The sequence below is a fragment of the Anas acuta genome, chromosome 4 (assembly GCF_963932015.1).
Source record: "Anas acuta chromosome 4, bAnaAcu1.1, whole genome shotgun sequence".
Taxonomy (NCBI): Eukaryota; Metazoa; Chordata; class Aves; order Anseriformes; family Anatidae; genus Anas; species Anas acuta.
The window spans coordinates 44,044,279-44,061,369 of NC_088982.1; the positions used below are offsets into that span (position 1 = coordinate 44,044,279).

Consider the following 17,091-nt stretch of genomic DNA (forward strand, 5'->3'; position numbering starts at 1 on the left):
ACATTCCCAATAAAAAAGAAAACAGGACACAAATCTCTTCCGAGATCCAGGTGTCCAACAGAAAACTATAAAATCCTTCCCTTTCCAAGGTGAGAAACAAATGTATTTCAATGTGTTATGTGTAACTTCAAAATATTTTCAATGCCTGAACAAACACTGGGGGAGAAGATAGTCTGGTTAATAATACAGCACATCTGTACTTTGATTTGGGACCTGAGAAATCTCTTTCTCTGCCTCTCTTGATGTCTGGGATACCTCACCTAAAGAGAGGATAAGCTAACATGCCTGATCTTTCTCAGATAAAATAGAAACATTTTTTTTTCTTCTTATGCAGTCAGCAGATGTTCAGCCACAAATGAGAGAAATTAAAGCCAGTGTTCCTCCCTTTGACAAATTAAACAGAAAAATCAGAGCAAATAAGCTGACAGGAAAAAAAAAAAAAGTATTTAAAATTAGAAAGAAAGAAAGAAAGAAATATAAATTTCTATTTACCAAAATAGACAAAGAAAAGATTCAAACACTTCTGCACCCTGTTGTGATGACAGAAGTTAGGTCCTTACTGATTTCAGTATTTCCATATCACGTGTGGCAAAATGTATTTGACTTCTACTGACAATTTCTAACAAATACGAAAGCTACCAACAAACCACACTGAAAAGACTCAGTCATATATATATATTTTTAATTTATTGGGACTACTGACTGAGAAATTTTTAAAGGCAAATTAAATATTTTTTAGCTCCTTAAGCACACACAGAAAAGACACTACCATGTTTATACCAGTGAAACTTGTGTTTGTTATACATTCACTTGAAATGAAGGGCTATTATCAGACTGCTTTTACCCTAACAGACAATTAGTGCTAAGCACCAGGAATGGAGAACTTAGGGGGCAAAGCAGCTCCAGCTCCCAATTCAATTACATTAAGCCACTGGAATCGTGCAGCTAAGCAAGGAGTCAGCAATCAGAGCAATCATATTCAATCAGCGAGCACCAGGGTACAGCTGTCTATTCATCAGGGCACAGCGCAGCATCCTGTTGGGGCGAGCAGAACACTGACTGAAAACAGAAAAAGCATCTCTTCGCTCATCCCCTGTTGTCACCCGTACTCCAGACTTGCCCTTTCCTACAGCTGTAAAGGAGCCACCCACACTGCATACTTACAGGCAGATCTGCATAGAAATAGTGTTTTCTGTCAAACAAGGACTTCTTGTTTATGCTGCAGTTGAGTGCCAGGCCTGTCATCACTGCTGCTTCTACACATCTCCTGTTGAGAACCTAAGGAAACATGACACAGAGTTTTGCTCAGATGCTCAGTATGTAACAAATGTGTTTCCCACACACTGCCTTACATGGAGCGTATATTCAGTTTTGCTTTCCTTCAGCCACCCTTGTATCTCTTTCCTTGTGTGGGTAGTTCTAATTCATCATTAAAGTTGCAGTAGCTACAAATCCGCAGAGCTTTAAGATGAAAAAAATGTCATTGTCACGTTGTCATGCCACATAAGGAGGTATGCACTGCTCTCGCTTGCTACTCTTGCATGCATTACAGTACTCTTGCACACCCAGAGATAAAAAAGATAAATCATAGCAAATGACAACGGACTTGCAACTGGCTGTCATGTCATACTGGGAAAACAATGGACTTGCACAAGGGACTGCAGTGCTATTTCACTGAAACACCTTGTGGTTACAGGTGTTCTGAAACCACAGTGAATTCCTGAGTAATTATACACAGATTTGCTTAACAGCGATGAAATTAAGCATGCTTATGCTTTGTTAAAAGAGAACCAAAGAAACATCAATTGATCCCATGGCTACAAGTATGCATGCATTCCAGCACCCAGGGAACCCATCGCATTAAGGTTCTTGAAGAACACCACGTGAGCTGAAGACCCAGCAAGGCCTTCATGAAGAAATAAAGGAGTTTCTCACAATGAATCCATCACTCTCAGTGTTACACCCTTCTACCTCATCAGCAGGTTCAGGATCCAGAGGAGAAAGAAAATTCCACTCCCAAAAGTACTAACAAGCAATGTTTCAAAATTACAGCTTTTTTCAAACGTGTTCTCATTAATTTAACAGTTCAACTAATATAAAATTGATATAACTGGAAAAAAATAGACAAGAAAAAAAATAGTCTGCCTCAGTGCAACTCCAACATGATCACATTTACAGTGTTTTGAAGCAGGAACAGAACTTTATTCATCTTATTCTGTGTTGTAGAGCTGCCAAGAAGTCAATTTCTGGACCATTAAAGGAGCACATTAGGTAAAGGTATTTACATGATTTCATCTGCATTGACCAAAACATAAATGGCTTAAATAACATTTTCTTCAATGTTTCTGACAGAATTTGTTTTTTATATTTACCAGCCTGGTTTCTGAAAACAGACTAAGCAGCTGTACATTGTTCATAGCCCATGTGTTTACCTCAAAAAGGAGTATCTTTGCTTTACTTCGAGTATTTTAGAAATCAAAACTTCACTGAAAAATAGGAGAAACTCTTCATATAAGAGAAACTTAAAAATTGCTTATAGAGTAGAGAAATTAAGTATTTAAGACATCTAACAAGGGAACTTTCAGATCTTTAGTGTAGCTATATATGGCTAACTACAACACATCATCTGTTGCAGCATATTTTATTTATTAAAAATTTTAAAAGACACAAAGAACAGATTTCAAAACAGATAAGAGGAAGAACAATTTCCCTTTGAAATAGATCTGCAGCAAAATGAACGCAATTAGCCCTGACTGTAATCTAAAGTAAAACAGGTAACTTCAAAATATTACTTTATTTTAGTATCATGGCTGCAGTTCATTACATAGTAGATGATCCTGTTTTCAGCAATTAAACGCTTCCAGGCAGAACAGAGACTTTTTTTTACTGTTTAAAAAAGCTCATAACAATGCCTATAACAGTTCAAATTGTTCAATGTTTAAAACACCACAACATTTCTAACTACACCAGCAAAATTTCCTCCTTCTGAAGCCTTACAGCATAACACTACTCAGCTTTACAAATCAGAGAGGACTATACCCATCAGCCCTTTAACCAGAAACCATTAAGGCTTCATAAGGACCAGGGAGACTCAAAACACCACTGTACCAAAGCAGTGAACACATGCCTGATGTCCTGCTGCGTCTCCAGCCAGCAAAGGGATTGTGACTGACTCCGATCTGAGAACAAGACAAAACCCAGGTCCCAAGCTGCAGTCCACTAGAGCTTCAGAGGATGTTCTACAAACACAGGTGGAGTTTAGCCAATGATAATGATACAACTATCACCTTTGACTACTTCTTCAGTTTTTGTTTCAAACAAAGTAGACTGTATCTTACTCATTGCTCTACGGGATTAATACTCTTTGGGGGTGGAGGAAATAATTCCCATATACTTACTACTTATATCCACAAGAAGCATTTGTACTACAACTGGTGAACCATTCTGGTGGCCCTGGGGAAAAACTAGCATAAAAATGTAAAATATTTATTATTTTCTATGCAGTATTACTAAGCATTTGGATGGCTGCAATGTGTATCTGAGCCCAGCATATTGGATGACAGTAGCCCAGTCCTTGTACATACATTACTCAGTCACTAGTCTCACTTCCTGTGGTATTTCTTGACTGCAGAAGACACTGCAAAATCAATCTTTCCCCCAGCGCCATACTGAGATGTCCTTTCTCCTGCCCTGTTTGACTAGAACAAGCTGATGACCATCTACTTCCTCAAAAATCAGAAGTTATCTAATATTGCTCCACTTCTGAACTATCACTACCCATTTTGGTCTTTTATGATCAAAGCTGTGTGTGTAAAGCAGAACTGGTTAAGCAAACTACTAATTTTGCTTCAAACAAGCTTAGCTTCTCAAATAATATACAGTGATAAATATCAATTCAGTATGTGAAACTTCCCATACTAATGACCTAGAATAAGTCCCCCCAGCTTGTTTAGGTGGTAAGCTGTTATTAAGTTGACAGCTTTGACTAGCACCAAAGATCTAAATTACTGGCTTGAACTGACAAGCTGCCAGTCTGATATGCTAGTAAAGTGCTGGCCTTGAAAGAAAGCTGTGCAGTTCCTGGAATAGCTATGGACAAAACACAACAGTCTAGAAAGCCTTCTTAAATACTTCTGGTCTTCTAAAACAGAAGCATCTCTCCTAGGTATTTATTTCAAGAAACTCCTAGAGACCTATCACAGAAAGAAATGTAAATTGTTTGGATTGGAAACTCATGAAACACCTTAACAATGGCATCACAACATCAGCACCATTTCCTTTGTAGCTAGGCTATCCTGCTAGAGCACCATGGTAACTGAGAGCTAAAGGAATGAAAGAACAATCCAACTAAGACCTTGCTTTTTCTGATACTTGTCTATTCTCTACATCTAGTTCACAAGTGGAAAGATTCCTTTTAAAAATTTATCATTTTTATTTGCAAGGTCGGATTAGTCAAGACCTTGGCTTTAAATACAGGACTATTCAATAGCTATACAACAGTACATGCATAATACCTTCAACGGCATAAATTCCCATCAAAAGCAAATTTTAACTTTTTTTTTTTTTTTTCTCTTTAGCAGCAGGTTTACTCCTTATACTAATACATTAGAAAAGCTGGTTCCCTTTTAGGTGAAGATATCTGTTTCTATATTTAGTGAATGATCATTTTTACACTTTAAGAGAGTAGGCATAAAGCTTTTTGTTTTGGTCATGAGTAATATATAGGATAAGCAGCCTTTCAATACTTAAAGGGGGCTTATGAAAAGACTGAGAACAACTTTTTACTTGGGCAGACTGATAGGACAAGGGGGAATGGTTTTAAACTAAAAGAGGAGAGACTTATATTAGATGTTAGGAAGAAATTCTTCACTCTGAGGGTGGTGAGGCCCTGGCACAGGTTGCCCAGCGAAGCTGTGGATGCCCCATCCCTGGAGGTGTTCAAGGCCAGGTTGGATGGGGCTTTGGGCAACCTGGTCTGGTGGGAGGTGTCCCTGCCCATGGCAGGGGGGTGGAAGTGAGTGGTCTTTAAGGTCCCTTCCAACCCAAGCCAGTCTAGGGTTCTATGGTAAGTGAAAAACAAAATATAAAAAAAGAAACACCTAAATCTCCTTCCTGGAAAAAAGTTCATTTCTGCTACCCCTTAAGAAAAAAATCTATATTATAGCAGTGGGTTCCCAGAGGCCTTTGTTACAGAACAAAGCATTCCTCATACTAAACACAGCATAATCAACATAATTTCCCCAAAATTAATAAAAATATATATTGATTCTAGGTTACACGTTTTAATAAAGTAGGTTCCATATGAATTGGCTATCTTAAAACCTTCACTCCTACTTATAAACATGAAGAAGTCGGCATCCTGTGATTAACTACGTGACTATTTATCTTGGAAATATTTAATTTCAGTTCCTTTTAATTTAAAATAACAGCTGGAAGAAGGAAGTAGTGCAATGTACTTAGCCAGCTCTCTGTAGACAAAGCAGTAATCTTTAGAAACCTCAGCAGATATATCTAGTCATATTTCCTGTTACTCTTATTTCATATCACTCTGATTTTTATTTGCTTCCATTAATGGATATATTCAGTTTTATTATTCCTACAGTTTTAAAAGTACTGACCTGCTTCAATATATGGTTCTTTGAAGTGCATTCATAAGTTAAACTTCAAAATAAATTATTCTCATATCCACTTAGTCCAAATGTAATTGTGACCGTTCCATCTGATACTGCAGTTGAGTATTTCAACCCAGGGTTCTTCCTTGGCATCCTCCCAGACAGAGAGGAGGGCCTAACTGTCTTGTAGCTATGCACATACAGAATGTACGTGGCAATAAATTAAGAGGTAACCATGTCGCAGATAAACCATTTATTTCAATAGGATTGTTGGGAATCATACCCCAGCCCCTTTGGCATACAATATATATATTTTTTTAAAAGAACAAGCCAACATAAGACTTGTCATTTGTTTGGTCTGCAAAGAACCTACATATTGCAACAAACAAGGTCACTAACTGCAGAATAAATTTAAAAAGAAGGCCAGCTTCAATTTATGCTTTTTTGGATTTCAGTCCAGCATCTACTTTACAGCATATTTCCCGTCTTAAGATGAGCATTATGTTCTTATCCCTAAGGAAAGGTGCAAGTGAGTAGAGGAGAAAGCAGCAGACATTATAAATAAAGACCTTAGATTAACAGAAAGAGACTCTAGCTTAAGGAAGGAGAACAAAATGGCAACTGAGAAGTTGAAGCAGTGTATTTTGGTCAAATATATCATTACATTTTGTAACCTTATCTGTCTGCTGTCTGGTGCCAAAGATATATGCTGCTATACAAAACATATTATTATCCTTAACCTTGTCTGGTGGCAAAGAACAGGGAACTCTGACATCTTAAGAAGTGCCTGGCTCCTAAACACATTACTTTACATGTATCCAAAGAATAACAGGGCACATTCTCTGAAAATCAAGAGCCATTGTGAATACTTGTATCACAAGGCTTAGAATAGGAGGAATTATCTTCCAGTGGCAATGAAAATCACAAAAATTCAGCAGCAGTAGGGAGAAATTCTGACCCCTGAGAGTAAGAAAACCAGGAATTTTAACACCAAATTCAAAGCTCTTTAAATACTGACTGCCTTCTGGGTTTCTCAGCCCTTTGAGACAGGGTTTGCTAAAACCCACAGAAGGAAAAATCCATTCAGACTACTATGTGGGCAAAGTGCTCAGTGTTCTCTTCTCAATGGAAAAAAAAATCTGTTTCTGGGGTGCTAGTGAGGCAACAAATCCAGTGGCATTGCCTGAAAACAGAGATCTTGGTGTCTAAAACTCCATCATCCCTGGCTACAACTGAATAAACTTCTACCATTCAGAACTGGTTCCAAAAGCAGAAGACAGAAGAACAACACAATAGAGATGCAATGGTTCATCATATCCGTAAGCACTGTTTCCATGGCATTGCCATCAAGAAGTCCAGTATCTAACATCTATACCCACCCTGCTGACAGTTCCACCTTCTGAGCCTGCCACACGGCTTTTTTGACCTGTCATAAGGATGCTTCCTTTGTTACGCCACCTGAAACGGAAACCACTGCCAGCACTATCTGGTCCAAGAGAAGCTAAACAAGGAAAAAGCCAGTGAAAACAACTCACTGATTCTAGAGATAGGAGACTGAGCAATGGCTAAAACTTAAGTTACAGAATGGGATCAAATCCAAAGTCAGCCAGAGCTTTGAGGCAGAGCTGCTCAGACCTTTCCCTATGCTTAGCTCTGCAAAAAAAAAACAAAAAACACTAATAAAGACTTTTAAACATGAGTAACATCTGCTTTCTTCAACGTAACTTATACTGCTCTATTTGTTTAAGGGGGAAAATTCAGAGCATTTAGTAAAGAATGGAAATAGAAAGTGTTTCTAAATTGCCCCCTTGCCCTGTTTACCCTTGTAGGCGGTTCTTGGCATGTAGGCTTGCTCAGGGCCATCTCCCTTGTTATCAAATCCCTTGCAACAAATTCAGAACTTCGATACACATTGACTGTCATTCTCTTGCTCTTCTAAATCTTGCCTATCTGCCCTCTGCTCCTTGTTGCAATCTTTAAGTACACTAAAAGCTCCCACCCCTTTGCTGCTACTCCCTCATCCCTTCTTCCTCCATTCGCAGTTTCCTGAAACATGCTTATTTGCTCTTCAAAAAAGGTGCCATCTTTCCCTCCAGGGTGGTTCTTCTGACCTAGATCTCTTAAGACAGCACAACGTACAAGCTGAGAGTAAACAGAAGTCTAACACACACAAGAATACAGTAATTCAAGCAAACGATAGGTAACATACTGCAACAAATCTTGCAAAAAGCTATTAAAAAAGCAAATTAAAATTATCTTTTAAAAGGCAAGTTTGTTTGCTTTTGGTTAAAATTCTTTGTTAAAAGACAACAGCAGGACCAATGAAAATTAATTTCCTGTAAATAACTGTCCAAGTTTGTTTTAGCTAAGCAGTGAGATCGGCACCATCTCCTCCATGATTCCCTTCACCTCTTCCCCACTTCATCAAACATCCCAAACTGAGTATGAAGTGTCACAAATACCTGAATGTCAGCAGCCCAAATAAAGCTCGTAGCAGTGGGGAGAAGAGAGCAGACTCAAATGCTATTTTCCTCTACATGCACTTGCTAATAGATTCAGAAAAACCTCTGCAGATCGAAATCTTTTTAGACAAATCTGGATGAACTTGGCAGCTAAACTGCAAAACTAACATTTCTGTATAGAAAACAATGGTTGCAACAGCAAAGTCTACACATACAACTAATAAACTCCAGTGGCACAAACTTACATATTCCTTTCAAAATCAAAAATAGAGCCATAACATATTTACAGTGCCAAGGTGGCTGATAGAGAGGAAAACACAAAGAAACAGATTAATTTTACCCTAAGAACCAATTACAGCCTAATTGCACCAAGATAAGTTTCAAGCAAAATACATAAAACTGAGAGTTATGCAACATTACACATGAGACAGCTAACCATGATGAGAACAAAGACCCAGTCTACAATTATCTGTCATCAAACGCTGTTGGACAGTGTTTCCTAAATACCTTTTAATGAAAAAAGTCTTCAAAGAAAAAATCGTTAATAAGAAGAACAAAGAAGCAAGATGTCAGTTTGCAAAGTTAAAATGCTCAAAAGAAATGGTAGAACCATGATTGCTACTGAAACTCTTTCTTAATAGAGTGCTGTTTTCACTTGCCTATGTACACTCCACTACCTTGGATTTCCTCAAAAGGAGTCGCCTGGAACCAGACTGGCTGTCCACATACAGAGAGAAAATTAAATCAAATTCTTAAGGATGCCAAAGCATATATAGTGACTGATAAGAGAAGGAATAGAAATTTGCCTCTCTGCCAAAATCACCCACAGTTCAAAGTTAAAATAAATTCCCAGCACACAAATAAAAACTACTGCAAAAACCTAATGTGCATTTCGGCAGCAATTTCAGAGTGCATCAGGAAAGAGGGGATGGCGATCTGTCTAGCTGTCATGTAACGGTCACACTGTCCTACCATATCAGAGGTGGCACGATGACTTCAGTAGCAGAACTACATGAAAGAAAGGAAACAAGATACTGCAAACAGCAGTTCCCCACTATGAAGTAGAAAAAAAATCTGTATAAAGCAAAAGGTAAAGCAATAAAAACCAACACAAAAGGAGATAAGTGAAAATACATAGATAACATCAGTGATGCATTGAAGGATCTACTGAAATAGGTGACAGCAAGATGTTATATCAACTCAACGCAGTTCTAACAGGCAAGTTTACATCAGCCAGAGGGACCTGTTAAGGATGAACAGCAAAGCCAACAAGAAGAAAAAGGAAGAGAGCTCAATAGGTAGCACAGTTTCTGAGATGTTAAGGAGACAAAGCCCTACAGGAATTGTTAGCCTTGACAAAAAGATTAAAACACCCAGAATGAATGTTCTAACTTCTCACAAACAAACAAGACACAGCAAAAAGTAAGAGAAAATCTTGCAGGGTACTCCTTCAAAGCTTGACAGAAGAGCATTGACAAACATCACCAAACACTTCAAAGTACAAGAGCAGAGGCATCTCCAGAAAAACTGTATTCATAGTTAAGCATGAAATAATTTTGACCCAAGCAACTGCAGTAACTGCGAAGGTGTAATGCTTCTCAGACCCCAATGAAGGAGACTAGTTCCACATATAACCACCCCAGGCTGTGCGTGATCCTATGAAAGAGAAGAAAATAAAATGAGGAACACCCCTCACCCTAAGCCAGCCCTGAAAGTCACCTGAAGCATGCCTCCTTAATCTCTCAAAGACTTCTCCTGACCAGTACAACAGTGCTGAACTGCTTAATAGCTTGAAATTACATAGGTAGGCTCTAATCCATCACGTACGCACTAATTCAAGGGTCTATGAACTGCAAAAGCCTTCTCAGGGAGCAATCATTTGAAAGTCTGTTTCCCTCTCCCATTTTTTTTTCTAAACTAAGTGGTATTTTCTTTTTAGAGGCTCACAGGGACTAGGACTAACATACTTTGCAAGCTGGGGCTGTGTCAACATGAAAGGCTGTTAACCACTGATGATACAATGCTTATAACACACCCAAATATCATCAGGAATGAAAGGACTGCAACAGATAGGTACCATGAATTTCTAAGAAAGTATCTCCTTTTTTCCACTTGAATGCAATTATTGCAGCTTTAGTGAAAGAAATAGCAAACAGTTAAATAGAATCTAGACATAAATAAATGGTTTTAAACAAGTATGCACTCACTTTTTCCTTCAGGCACTGCTACTAATTTATTTTTAGAGGAGACCTGAAGGATACAACAATCTAAGCACATGTGGTTTCAAAGAAGAAAAGAAAATACAGATTACAACACCTAAACCAACATGCACAGAAAGAGCCCAAGACTGTCCAGTTCCTCAAGAAAAGCGTGTGCAATTAAACAATGTAGTTATCAAAAGGAAAGCTAAGAAACAGTTTTTCAAAGCAACATAGTACAAGAAGGGACTCAATTTATACGCATGTCAGCAGGCATGTCAAAACACAACTGAAGTCACAAGTTGATAAAGCAGCTGCTGTGGCACCAGATCTAACAGGCATGGGATATCAAGAAGTCTAGTTTCAGGTTGTAAAGTATAAATTCTAGTCTCAATGTTTCTGTTCCAACATCTGTAAGATGGTGCCAAATCTGCCAAAATCCATACCAACCTCCCAGTGGCTTTGAATGCAAATGCACCAGGTAAATCCTGTATGTTAATAGCATCTGAAATTCATTATGAAGTCTGATAATCACCCAAGCCACCTGTAAAAACACTGCGCATCTCCCACTGCCAAGGATGGATGCAATCTCAACACAGGAAGGAGAACTAAAGCATCCTCCACATCTCCAAGCTGGGTATTACCGCTGCCAGGTCCCTGGGCAGCTATGTCACAGCACTGCAGAGGGGGAAGACAACAGCGTGATACATGTCCTCTCAGCTACTGAGCAGTGCCACAGTCACATTACTTAGCTTTGGAGAAGTCAGAGTTTGGACTTTAGGTTGCCAGTAACACAATACCTGAAGGAGCAAGGCCTAACAGCTGTTCTAGCCCCACTTTCTTACATGAAAAGGTGTATCAATTGCAGGAATGTCACTGTACCGCTGAGAGAAAATACAGGAGCGTGCAAAGGCTTCCTTTTAACACTACACAGGGAAAACTGAAGGGGTTTAAATTGAAGATATGAAAATCTCAGTAACAGCAATGAGTGAGTTGCCAAGTGCTGAAGGATGTCTAATGAAACAGGAAAAATATATATATTCAGATAATATCATGATATTCTACAGCAGTGTTCAACACAGCCCTTACTCTACTTTTTCTAAGGTCAGATGGAATTTATCTTTTCTTCATTAGAACCAGAGCTTGATGATTACCTGTGCTTCAGAAAACTCTACCTTACAAAAAGATAAAACAGACACCGTTCACACTGTGAAGATAACAAAATTCAAATGCAAGAGAAGGTGTCAAAAATTTCAAAATACTTAAGGCTGCAGGGCTAACATTCATTCAACTCTTATTAACTTAAACCTTGGTTAATAAATCCCAGGTTATTTCTTAGTATACCCGCATCCAAAGAAACAGGATCAGGTTTTCACTTTAGTCATGAAGGATACAAACACAAAATGTGCATCTTCTGGTGTGATTAGCAACAAAGACTAAGCACAGACAACAAAGGTTTCAGCCTTTAGTTACTAGATCTATCATCTTATTTCTTAGGCTGAGCTATAATTAACTTTTAGTCAGCCATCTGAAGCATGAGAATAGCTGGATTCACTTTCTGTGAGGCCAGTCTCACCTTTATAGACCTCTATAAAGACTCTCAGAATTTTCAAAGAGGATTTATCAGACTGAAAGTGAAACCACATTTATGGATCCTCAGAAGAATTTTAAATCAACCTACATGTACATATAATGTATCATGCACAGCCCTGTATAGCTTAATACTTTCTACATAACAGGGTCTCTAAATACACCATGCTAATTTGATTGCCGAGTCCATCTAACTGGTAAACAAAACATAAGAGGTACACTTTGCACACTTCATTAAATTTTGAAGGCTTGTATATTGTCCGAAAGAGAAGCAATCCTTAGAGTGATTGAGTACGATGCCTAGGGGTGAGGGTTCCATCACCACAGGACATGAAAATGAAGCCTGTAGAGCAGTGCGGGATGTGCCCTCCAGTCTTACTATTTCTTAATGTACCTTCTTAATTAAAGCTTTACCATGTCATTTTTCCTGCTTCATGCCGAACAGGAGTACACCTGCATCGCTGTTCTTGCCTGTAGCTGTCTCAGAGGCACATTATGAAAGTGGCATAGTGAAATGGTCGTGACACTAACACTGTTTTTGATGGTCCTCTGAAGGCCTACTTGCAGCAGGAACATAAAATAAGTTCTATGACAGTACAGGAGGAAAATATAAAGCAGAAAGATGGAGGAGGTCTGAACAGATTCCTCTAGTTTCCCCTCTACTGTGCAGGGCACAGCGAAGTATCATGCCCACGCTGATTAGTGACCAAGAAATTTATAACAAGTAGAAAAGTTCCCCCTAGCACCATTCTTTCTGGTCCCACTGCAAAGCACCAAACGCTAGCATGGTTGTCTATCATAGCCATATCGTAGTCCCACGGTAAGTTTAAATCCCTGTGACACTGAGAACTGTCACTATACTTCCCAGTTTATAACACTAGTTATTCTTTGCCGCAGACAGTACAACCCCTGTATTTTTCAGTTCTGTTAAGACTTGGCTCCTATTTTTTTAATTTCTCATCAAAACACAGTTGGAAAGCCAAATATTTACCTTCTAAAGAGACTTAGTAGGCCATAATCTGAACATTTGTTAAGATGTTACTTTTTTTTTTTAATAAATACTTAGAAATTTTCAAAATCTACCTTCTATCTTTCTAAATCCACTGAAATCTATCAAATTCTACTTCTGGTAATACTGCTATATACAAATACATATAGTTACTTCAAGAAAATAAGCCCAGCTATTTGCTGCCAGAACAAATACTGTTCTCTGACATTAATTCGTGTGCGGCAAGTACAATGCGAAAACAAAGGTATGACTACAGACTGGATTCTGTATCACATGCTAGCCTGCAAGAACTGGTATTTTGTAACATTCACTTTCAACTCTATTTTCAGCAGTACTACGGTGAGAAAAATCTTTCTTTTTGTAGAAATAAAAGCACCTGGGAGAAGCTAACACAGAATCACTACTTTTCAATTAACCTAACTGTCCGGCTTTTGCGTCTCAGGTGCAGTTACCTTCTCTGCCAAAGCCCACATGTATCAGTGCATTTTCACAAAGGCCATACCAAGCCTCATTTGTAAGCGCTGCGACAGAGAAAAGCAAGCCAAAAAAGCCCCAACCTGGACAAATAGAAATGTACATAAAAATGAAACTCTACATAAATACTCATTTTCGTTCTTTCAAGAACAGATTTTCTACTTGACTGAAGACAAGCATTAGACAATTTAACAGGATTTCTGTGCATTCACAGAATGTTAAGAAGCTGTAAAACAAAAATTTGAACCCTTTTAAATTCTGTGATTATGAACTCCTTAACCTTGGCCTACCTCCAGATGAAATTAACTCATCTTCCATATTTCAGGTCTAACTGGGATTCAAGTCTAAAACCAAATGATTGCATAAGATTCCCATTCTCTCTGGAAAGTTGTCAAGATTTCCATATAGTTAGATCTGAAACTCAGCCCTGAATTGGCACTGAGACTGGAGTCAAGTCCAAATTTTATCAGCATCTAACCTCTCCTTTCTTAGGTTTCAATACCTTTGCAAATGCAAAATGAATGTATCAACTCATTTCTCTCTTTAAGGATCACACAGCACATATAAAGCCCCAGAAATCTACCTGTAAGTTAATTCTCAATTTTATAATCTTATTTAAGGCTATAATATGGTGAAGAAAAGCTTCCAACAGATTAAAAAAAAATACATCTGCAACTGGAATTCAAGCCTCCACTCTAACAAATATACTCAGGGAAGCACTTTTGCATATGCATAAAATAATTTCACCCCATTATAATCTCTGCATGTTTGTTGCATGAAGCAATGTAAAGTCTATTCACTATTTACTTTTGCTGTATAGTGTTATACTTTTTTTCTTTTTTTTTTTTTTTTTAAACTATTATATGAAACCTGTTAGATTCCTGGAGAATTCTACAGAAGCATTGTCATAGCCATCACAAACAATGAAGTTATAATTAAGCTGTGATTTCAAAAGTGTATTATGCTGTCCCTAACAAATTCTCATTGCCAAACACTAGCTATCTATTCTGACTTATTAGCTCACAATGTTTCACATGGATTCCTTTTTTTTTTTTTAATTTTAATTATGTTGCACTGGCAATAGGAACAGTTGACACTTGCCTAAATCAGAGAGTTTCTACTAAGGAAACTAAGTAACCCTGTAGTGAGACATTCCAAATGGCAAATGACAGCTACATAAACACACATATGGCAAAGTAACATCAAATGGCCACTTGGAAATAAATCTAAGATGTTCTTCTCTCACAGGATTTTAAGTACCTCTCATATCTAAGGAATTTCCTGTGTGGCATACTAACCAAATACACCCACTCTGGCCTCAGAGAAATACTGTGATTCATTTAATATGTCGAATAGACAGTCCTTATTTTTTTTCCTTTGCAGGGGATATCAAATATCCACAGTGATAACCAGGGAGTCAGTAGAATAAAAAGAAACAGTACCAGGCATCTCAAATTATCAAACAGACGGAAAATAGACAAATGTGTAAAAGCAGTTTTATAGTCAAATATTAGAAAGAGAATATTAGAAATACAACCAAAGGTGGCTGACATAAATTCTGTTAAAAGTTAAGTTGAAACATAACTTACTGGTAAAGTTCCCGGTAAAGAGGCATCAAAGAAAGATACCAAAGAGTTAGGAGGTGCTGCAAACTGCACTTGGGAACCAGAGAAAAGTTTTGAGTTGGAGCTGATCTGTGCATGAATTTCCAGACCCACAACTGGTACCCAAGGAGCAAGGCTGAAAAAGAAAGAGAAGAGAAATGTAGTTAAATATCGATGATGTTATCTACACATAACTATCTATGATTCTATGTTAAAAAAACATAAACATCTAAAAATACAAGAATTAAAACCTCTTCATTTAGTTATTTGACAAAAACTAAATTGCAATTGTAAAAATTTGCAAACAGTACTGCAAATCCATCTACGGTGACGGCAAAGGTTGTGCTGCAATGCCGAAGAAAAGGTACTAACTCAATATATAAAGCCAGGACTGTATGGCAAAGGGTCTTGACTATATGCTGGAGAGAATGCTGTAAGAAAGAAAACGTAATGGTCTGAAACTTAACTTTGCCTTAGATGAGAAATCTTACAGAAATTAATGAGGCAAACTTGCATGCTGAATGAACCCTAATTTGGTACCCCATGAAAATCACAAAATCATCATAAATATCAATTACTTCTCATGTAGTTTGATAAATCTCCAGCAGACAGGTGGCATAATAAATTATGTATTCTTTGTCAGACAGTCACTTGCATGCTGGGAAAGGTGGCTCTCCAGAGCAGTGCTAGTAGCATATTAGCATAAACATTAGTAATGTGGTAATAGAGAAATCACAATTTCAACTAGAGAGCTGCTGCTCTCTGAACATACTCCATAGCATAAAGCTTCTCTATATCATGTGAAAAGTAATTGCAATTCTCACATCCATAACCTTTATATGGACAAGGGAAAAGGGTCACCTTTACAGTATGAATTGCTTGACAGTTTCTGTAAGTAATTATCTGGCCTTGTACAAATGAAGTGGCACAAATAACACTTCAGTGATGAAATCACATTTCTGTGGCAAGAGACTTCAGCAATATAAGTACCCAGATAGCTATAGCAGATAAGCGAGCTACGGAAAAACATTAAACAAATATATCAAGGATAGTGTTCCTTCCAAAGGTGAACATAACACACTGCCAAGATTTTAGTTCGCTGTCTGCCCTCCAACAGCCGAGGACATCCCTACAAACACAAACTTAGAGATGCAGATACCACTCGTACTGCTGCTTTAGGAAGAAGAGCATTGTCCTAACGGATCAAGGTTCAGATGTTTAAAGCATCCAATACATTTTTTTCTGTACTGAAACGTTTTCTTCGGTGTTTTCCTCTACTCATAGAAAATATCTCATTTTGGGAAGGCGAGCTGCCTTGGGACCCCTACCACGGGCACGCCAGGCTCTCTCTTTGCCCGTGCGCTAACCACAACCGTGTTCCTGTGGCAGCCCGTGTGTCCCAGCCCGCTCGGGAGGTGCTGTCGCTGCCTCACCGCCCTGACAGGAGGCTGCTGAGGCCGCCCGCGCCCCGAGCCCGGCCCCACGCCGTACCCGCTCTTCCCCGCCGGCACCGCCCCACCTCCGGCGTTACGGGCGACGACCCGCGGGGGGCGGCGGGCTGGGAGAGGGACAGCAACAGGGACAAGGGCAGCGATGGGGACAGGGACGGGGAGGGGTCCCCCCAGGCCGCGCCGCCACGCCCGGCGCCAACCCCCGCCACAGCCCAGCGCCGCCGCCGCCATTTTGCCTCGCCCACAGCTCGGAGCCTTCCCCGCAGCGCCCCCTGGGAGATGTAGTCCGGAGAGCGCGGTGGCTGCGCGGAGTGGTGGGCGGGGGGACTACAACTCCCGGCAGGCCCCGCGCCTCGGCTCCGCCTGAGGGGGCGGTAATGGCGGGCGGCGGCCTCGGCGAGGCGAGGCGCTGTGAGGTGTGGCAGCCCTCGGGGAGCGGTGCCACAGCACGGCTGGGGACCGGCAGCCTCACGTTCCGCACCCCTACACTGACACACTGATTTTTTTAAAAAAAGATGCGTTATAGTTGGTGTTTCTCAGATCTTTGGCGTCAAACATCAGCTGCCTCGTTTTCTGTCAGCAATCTGGTGCCCTTCAGTGGCAACCCTGGGCCTCAGCTGTGTGCCTGGAGCACTGAGGGACAGTCCCAGGAGGGCCCCACAGTGTTATTGATGTACAAATACACGGTAAC

The 17,091-nt window shown here is 39.4% G+C and overlaps 1 protein-coding gene across 1 annotated transcript in view; it reads right to left on the reverse strand.

Moving 5' to 3' along the window:
- GATB (glutamyl-tRNA amidotransferase subunit B) overlaps positions 1 to 16,668 on the reverse strand; it is a 43,250-nt gene extending 26,582 nt beyond the window's left edge. The window contains exons 1-3 of the mRNA XM_068680952.1: positions 16,441 to 16,668; positions 14,935 to 15,085; positions 1,165 to 1,278 (exon numbers count right to left, since the gene is read on the reverse strand). Coding sequence (XP_068537053.1) covers positions 1,165 to 1,278; positions 14,935 to 15,085; positions 16,441 to 16,631 — 456 coding nt within the window. The 5' untranslated portion in view covers positions 16,632 to 16,668. The remainder of the gene's footprint in view (positions 1 to 1,164; positions 1,279 to 14,934; positions 15,086 to 16,440) is intronic.
- Between the last annotated feature and the right edge of the window lie 423 nt (positions 16,669 to 17,091).